At 32.0% G+C, this 7986-nt stretch overlaps 1 protein-coding gene across 2 annotated transcripts; it reads right to left on the bottom strand.

The window, feature by feature from the left end:
* Positions 1–2249: 2249 nt before the first annotated feature.
* On the bottom strand, positions 2250–4241 carry LOC133303452 (glyoxylate/hydroxypyruvate/pyruvate reductase 2KGR-like). 2 transcript variants are annotated; one of them, XM_061503361.1, is made up of 2 exons: positions 3754–4241; positions 2250–2768 (listed from the first exon to the last, which is right to left on the bottom strand). In XM_061503361.1, exons 1-2 carry the CDS (start codon positions 4174–4176, stop codon positions 2250–2252), a joined length of 942 nt encoding a protein of 313 aa, XP_061359345.1. In that variant the 5' UTR covers positions 4177–4241. The 2 variants fall into 2 exon arrangements, with proteins under 2 accessions (XP_061359345.1, XP_061359346.1); XM_061503362.1 differs by having other exon boundaries at positions 2250–2736; positions 3779–4241.
* Between the last annotated feature and the right edge of the window lie 3745 nt (positions 4242–7986).

The raw sequence follows: 7986 nt of genomic DNA, 5'->3' as shown, positions 1-7986 counted from the left end.
CGGTTATAAATCATAAACCGGTTTAGGAATCGATTTCAAACCGGTTTAGAAAATTAAAAACCGGTTTTAAAAGAAGAAACCGATTCCGTTTGAAAACCAAATCGTTTTAAACGGTTTGGTTCGATATTTGTTAAAATCAGTTATGAATCACTCCTTGCACACCCTTACATATATCCATAGTCAGAAGAAAGAAAACATCTATGGGCTATTAATTAGATGTGCAAATCATATTTTTATAAAAATGAAATCCACATATTGAGTGAATCAAGATAAATAAAGTATCCATTGACTCAAAGATGAAGAATGCGCAGCTGCTTGAAGTATGAAAGGATAACAAAAATCATAGTTGTAAAACCCGGCCCGACCTGGCCGGGTCAACCCGAAACCCGATGAATCAGTCATCGGACCGGTTCGGGTTAAGCATTGGACCGGTCATGCATCGACCCAGTCAAATTCGGTTAAAACTCGGACAAAACTGGTCAAACCCGGTGACCCGGTCAGGTCATGCATTTAAAAAAAAAAACTAAAATTGTTTCATCTTGTTAAAAAAAAATGTAGAACTCATTTTAAAAAAAATTTGTAATTTTATTTGCTAGTATACTGTTCTACAATGATCTCAAATTTCAGCTTCCAATACTGAAACAATTTACGAAATAATAAATTAAGAGAATGTGACATATGTCATTTTTAATGAAGTTGAATTTGAAAAATTTGAATTCAATGTCATTGAGAAGTATGTTTATGGGGATTCTGAGTTGAAATTTAAATTGACACAGTAATAGCATGCATTTTTATTTATTTATGGTTCATATTTTTGAGCTTATTTAATAAATCTTGTTTAATTCATTTTAGATATAGAGAATATAATTGAATTTATATGTTCATATTTATATATATTTTTATATATTTATATATATCCGGGTCAACCGGTCTGACCAGTGACCCACCGGTCCGACCAGTAACCCAGTGACCTAACCGAGTCGATGCCCAGATAGAATTTAATAACAGTGACAAAAATATAGGAAACTGAAATCAGATAAGAAAAGCCATGATATTTTGGGCCAATTATCCCTTTGCTTCCCATGTGTGGGGCATTAGTCTTTAATTTCACTTATCATTTTTTTGAACCTTTTGAGGTACTTTTTCCATTTGCACGATGATGTTTGGAAAGAAAAGAAAAACCATACCGCCCCGTATTTGTACACATATTATTTTCTTGAATAACTTTTTCATTTAATTTTACTTAATAGACTTAAGTAATCTTCTGTGAGTATTTTTTTAATTTAGGTAAAAATTTAAAATATAAGTTAAAATACCTTTAAGAAAAAATAATCAATAAGATACACCTAATTAAGATTAAAATTGAATACTATAAATTTTAAAAATATTTAAAATAATAAAAAATATACACAATTAATTAAAAAAATTAAGAGAAGATAAATTAAGATTGATATGCACCAATTTTTAAGGGAGAATAGATTAAGAGATTCAGCCATTAATTTTTAATAAAATATTTTGTTATTAACAAATATTTTGATCCGTAAAATAATTTATATAAGTCAATAAGTAAGCAATGAAAGAAAGAAAAAAAAAATGCCGTACAAAATGTAAAGAAATCTTAAAAAAAAAATTATTTCGGGAAAGAAAAATATATATTTATGTTATGAAATTTGAATATTTGATTGGTTATATTGATTATTATGAGTTGCTATATGTATTAAATGTAACAAATATTATTAAAAATATTATTTAATATTAAAATATATCATAATATATCAAAATTTAATATTTTTAAAATTAACTTGTTGTCGTGTCGTGTCTCATGTCGGATCAACGTAACAAACTCATGATGAGTATAACATTTGGGTTAGATTCAAGCTAAGCCCCTACCAAGTGGACGTTTAGATTTGATTAATTATTTTAGAAAATAATATATTTTTCACAAATTAAGCTTTATTTTTTCAAAAGCAAACATGTTTCCCATATTGAAGGTTTTCTCCTGCAGAACACAATGGAATTATACCATCAATTGGATGCCAAGTCGATATCAACAATCAACTGAATATGAACTGATTGACCAGCCCAAATATTACATCCTCTTTATTGCAAACAAGAAAGAAAGACACGAGAACAAATACTATTTTAACTGAATAAATTTTTTTCACCTTCACTAAAAGGTAGGAAAGGACGATATATCTAGAACTTGTAAATGTAGACATTGACCTAAATGAAACCGCATAATTTAATAATCAAATCACTGGAGTCAAAAGTGGGTTGCCGAGGAAGTGTGCCTCCAAGTTTGCAATGACAAGATCTGCCATTTCCATGCAAGTTTCCACGGTGTCACTGCCCACATGAGGGGACAGCACAACATTGTCAAGGCCGAGTAGCTGTTCAGGCACATATGGCTCATCCTCAAACACATCAAGCCCTGCCCCACCTAATCGTCCTTCTCTCAATGCAGACACAAGTTCGGGCTCATCAATGTGCTGGCCTCGCCCAATATTGATCAAAATTCCTTTTGAGCCCAATGCATCAATAACTTGACGATTCACAATGTGACGGGTTTCTTCAGTAAGGGCACATGCCACAACAAGTATTTCAGTGTTAGCTGCCAAGTCTAGAATGCTAGCGTAGTACTTGTATCCTGTCTCTGGTTTTTCAGATCTCGAGTGGTAACTAATTGGGCACCCAAAAGCTTCAGCTCTCTTTGCTATTGTCGAACCTATCCTTCCCAAGCCAACAATTCCAACTGCTTTACCACTAAACTGAAATACACAAATTACATTAACATATTACATATATAATCAAGAGGAAAGTCCTTTTTGGTATCCAACAACAAAAAAACATGGTTCCGTTTTAGTTTCTTATAAAAAAAATTAGTCTCGAGGTCACTAAGAAATTAATTCAAAGTGGACTCATTTAGTTTAAATCGTGATTCTTCACAAATTCTAAAAAAAATCCATATTAATCCCTCAAAATTGAACCCATTTAGTTGAAATCGTGATTCCTCGTAAATTCAAAAAAAAAAATCCATATTAATTACTCAGAAGGACTAAAAAGAGTTTACTTTGAATTTTATAGGAATCAAAATTTTATAGGGACTAAGTGATTAATTTTTTGAGTAAAGACCATTTTTGATCCCTAACAAAAAACACGGTCCCTACTTTAGTCCCTTACAAAAATAAATTAGTCAATTAGTCCCTAACAAAATCAAGGTGAATCCATTTTAGTCCTTTTGAGGAACTAATATGAGTCTTTTTTGAATTTGTGAGGGACCACAATTTCAACTAAATGGGTCAACTTTAAATTTGTTAAGGACTAACTGACTAATTTATTTTTGTAAGAGACTAAAGTGGGGAGTGACCGTATTTTTTGTTAGGAACTAAAAAAGATATTTACTCTTAATTTTTTAATAAAGGACTAAAACGAGGACCATATCTTTTGTTAGGTATCCAAAAAAGATTTTACTTTATAATTAATTGGGTTTAAAATAATTTATATTAAACATATTGATTCACTTTTAAAAATGAATTTATTTAAGGGGAATATATTTCTCTTGTCTCGTGCAACACAAAGACTGATCTATATTATGTACCAAAAAAAAGAAAAAAAAGACTGATCTATATTAAGAAAAGAGAGAAAAAAATGAGTTGTATACATTTTTTTATGGAAGAGAAACATATTTCCGTAACACTGTTAAAACATAATCAAAGGTGTAATTTTACAAACAAGAAGGTTGAAAGGGGAAACCTTAGTGGTCAATTGAAAATCGGAATTTTTCCAGAGCCCATTTCTGACAAAGCGATCGCTCTCACAAATCCTTCTCACGACAGCCAAGGCAAGGCCAATGGCAACATCGGCGACATCATCGGTCAACACATCGGGCGTGTTGGTCACACGAATACCCTTTTCTCTGCATTTTTTGAGGTCAATCTTGTCCAATCCGACACTGTATGTGGACACAATCTCCAGTTTCGGCAACGAATCGATGGTGTTGGCGTCTGCTCCAACTTTTGTGTTCCCCACCAATGCGCGAATCGAATTAGCGTGTGCTTCGGAGAAGCAACGCAATGAGGAATAGTTCCACAGTTTGAAGAGGTTGAAGCGCTTCGCGAGCTCTTCTTCGATGTAGCTGTGCATTGGGCATGTCATTAGAACGCCAACGGATTCCATTGAAACAGTGATGAACTGAACCCAATGCAATGAAATATTTGAAATGATATGAAAGGTTTATATATTGGGAACCATGAGGGTTCGGATGAACGGTTATCTGAAGCAATGCGTCCTTTCACAAATTTATTTCCCTACCACCAACATTGTTCATCTTAGTAAGATTTTTACCTGTTATCAAAAAAAATATAAAAAAAATCATGATTTCCGTCCAAAACGACGTTGTATTGGGCTTACTGCAGATTACTTATCTGCAGTAACTGCAGAAAAAATGAACCCTTAATTAAAATTCAAAATTTGTATTCAAAATTTATTATAATAATTATTTCAATTAATTTTTGGCTTTAATATTTATACCGTGAATGTAGATAAACGACATCGTTTTTTATCTGAAATAAATTATAATTACAAATATGTCTTGAGTTCCGCCCTAATAGATAACTTATCTATATTGACTGTAGAAAAAATGAACCCTTAATTTTAATTAATGCATAAATGGTTAAACATGATTTAATTTTTATATTCCATTTTTGAAATTTGATTATTTTTATACTCAAAATAAATATAACAATTAGTTTAAAAAATTATATGATTAATGCGAATTATTATTAAAATTTAAAATAAAATCCACTTAAATTAGTATTTATAATATACAAATTAAAATTATATTTTCAAAATCAAATATACTTACCCTAGAAATTCAATAAATAATTTTTGAAAAAAAATTGCGGGAGGAAAAAAAAAGCAAATCAATTTATCCTTAATTTGGAGAAATTAACATTTGTTTTTTTTTTGGAGTTACCCAACCCTAATTATCTCTTTGAGACGAGTTGGCTCCCTCTGATATCCCCACGAGCTTCGACTCTTTGAGCCGGCTATGAGACTAATCCGGAATGCGGGGGAACGGTGATGGCTAAAGGTTCAGCCCCCTCCCCAAGAATGCATTCAGTGGAAATCGAACACATATCCAGCCCCACTAACTCAGCGCCAAGTTACCAACTGAGCTGCACCCATTGGGTAGAAATTAACATTTGTTATCCAAGTGGAGCAATACATTCAATATCCTAAATTTTAATTAGTGCAACGGGCCGATTAAATCCAATATTATTCGTAAGAGATGACATTTATTTAATAATTAGTAATATATAAAACAATTAATCAATTTCATTTGAAAAAATTCAAAAGATTAATGTGTTTGCACAAATTTAATTTATGTACTTATAATTTGTTTGGTATATTATTTGAAGGACATATAAGTAAAGGGTCGAAAAAACAGATCGACCCGGCGGCGTGGGTTTTGTTTTACAACTCACCAACCCGCCTGTATAACCCATTTTTTTTTAACTTTTACTTTATATCTAACCCAACTTATAACTTTTAATTTACATCACGAGTTAATAAGGTTTGGTTTATAACAGCCTTTCGGTGTTGTATTGAATTAAGTTCGTCATGTTTTAGATTGTTTCTTTTTCATAATGATGTCATTAGCATGAAGCTATGATGCACTGACACCGACACGGGACACGACACTTCGACACGTTAATTCTAAAAAATGTTAAATTTTAACACGTTGAGACACGTTTTAATATTAAATAATATTGTTAACATATATAATATTTTTAAGGAAAAAGTTCACCAATGCCCTTGTGATTTACTCCAAAATCACTTATGCCCCTGTGATTTTTTTATCACATATGCTCTTGTGGTTTGCAAAAGGGTATGTTTTTTTTATCACATATGCCCCTGTGATTTTTTATTTTTTACAAAGTACAAGAGCATATGTGATAAAAAAAACCACAGGGGCATAGATGATTCTGAAGCAAACCACCGGGACATTGATGAATTCTTCTCTATTTTTAGTAGTAGAGAGCATCAACAACTTCACAACATCCATTGCTGGTCATGAAATTCACAAAATAAAAGGAATTAAAAAAAAGTAAAAATAGTACGCTTCATTTGCTTTATGAGAGACTAAACCGGAGGTTGTAAAATAAATTAATATTCAAGATCGGAAAATTGAAAGAACCATAGCCATTCACAATACACTAAAGATAGCATCCCATAAAGCAAAATGGATGAAATGAAACCAATTAAAAAAACAAACAAAACATGAACTAACTAATTCATCAATGCAGGAATCATATGAGAACTGTGGTCTTCACATCACGACAACAAAACATCCTTGGATCACACAAAATAGCCATTGATGAAATTCCCATAATGGAACGAGCAACAAGCAGAGACAACGAGGAAGAAACACAACGCTAATGCATCCAATCTTAAAGGAGAGAAAAACATCAGCACAAGGAAGAAATAGTCGAAATCAAGATCGAAAGAGACTTACCGGGTTTCTGATTAGGACTAGAGACGTAGATGACGAGCCTAGGAAGAAGAGACAACAAGCATAGATGAGGCGAGAGGCGACGAGCGACGATGAAGAAGAGAAGGAGTGGCTAGCAGCGTCCAGCGTGAACGAGATAAGATAGGGTTCTAAACTTTTTAATTTTTATTAAATATTTTTACTTTTTTTTTTAAATTGTAATTTTATTTCTTTTTTACAAAAAATGTCAAAACGTGTCCCAAAATGTTGACCGTGTTTCGAATTTGGTCAAAATCGTGTGTCCCCTTAGTCAACATGTCCCAAAAAGTTGACCGCGTGTCGGAACATGTTGGTGTCTGACATGCATTTTTCCCCAAAAAAACTGTGTCTGTGATTCAGAGGCATGCAATGTCTTAATTTTTTATTATATGGTGATTTCTTTTTTCTTTCTTCAGAAATTGGGTTGGGTTGGATAAGAATTATTATGTCTGCTTCTCCCTTCAGACCCACTCACATAGACACACCAAGAAGAAGACAAAAGAAAGATGTTGTTTACCAATTGAATTATAGTATATTTTATAGGAATATAGCTTTATACTATTGTTGAAGGCTTATCATATTTGTTGTTGTGGCGGGTTAGCGAGGTAGGGTGGGGTGGATTGAGTTTCTCAACCCACTTTTAAAAGCGGGGCGAGGTATATTAACTCGTTTTTAATCGTGTTGATGGCGGGGTAAAGTGGATTGCCTGCTTTGCCACCTCTACGATAAAGCACTTAAAACTTGTTTGCACAAACCATTTCCTCATTCTTGAAGTGGATTTGATGTTTCTCATGTCATAGGAGATAATTTCACATATAAAAACGTATGTGGAACTCATATGAGGTCATGTAAAAATAAGATAGAGAAATAGAAGAAAAAAATGGACTGTACTCACTTTTACATATGTGTAGGAAATAATTTTATTTCCTACAATATGAAAGATATTAAACCCTTATGAAGTAGCATATAAAAGAAAAACTTCTTCCAATTGAGGCCGATGCCGAAGAGAACTACAAATACGTACTTAACCTTTCTTTGCAATCTCAAGTCTTTAAACTAAAGAAATTAAGCGCATGTTTGATTGTGTTTTGATTTATTTATTTTTTAAATTATTTTATAGAATAGTTTTGAAAACATATGTTTTTTATGTTTGTTTTGGTTTGAAAATTAAAAGTAAAAAAACAAAATAAAAATAACTGATACATGTTCTCTAAATTTGATTCTAAAAACTAAAAAATAGTTATAATTTTTAGAATTCTTTTTAAAAAATAGGCCTTATCAAACAAATTTTTTTTTTATTTTTTTCTCCTAAAAATCAAAAGCTTTTTTAAAACATAATTCAAATAGACCTAAAACACTTTACTAGTTAACCATTAATTTTCACTAAGGGGGCGTTTGGTTCGAGTATTCTGGTGAGATATCCAGGCATCAGCAAGTGGCATTTTTTCTTCACC

This window comes from Gastrolobium bilobum, unplaced genomic scaffold (assembly GCF_033153095.1).
Source record: "Gastrolobium bilobum isolate Gb01-03AN ecotype WA unplaced genomic scaffold, APGP_CSIRO_Gbil_v1 utg8714, whole genome shotgun sequence".
Taxonomy (NCBI): domain Eukaryota; kingdom Viridiplantae; phylum Streptophyta; class Magnoliopsida; order Fabales; family Fabaceae; genus Gastrolobium; species Gastrolobium bilobum.
The sequence above is the reverse complement of the archived record's forward strand: the minus strand, read 5'-3'. Positions and strand labels throughout refer to the sequence as shown.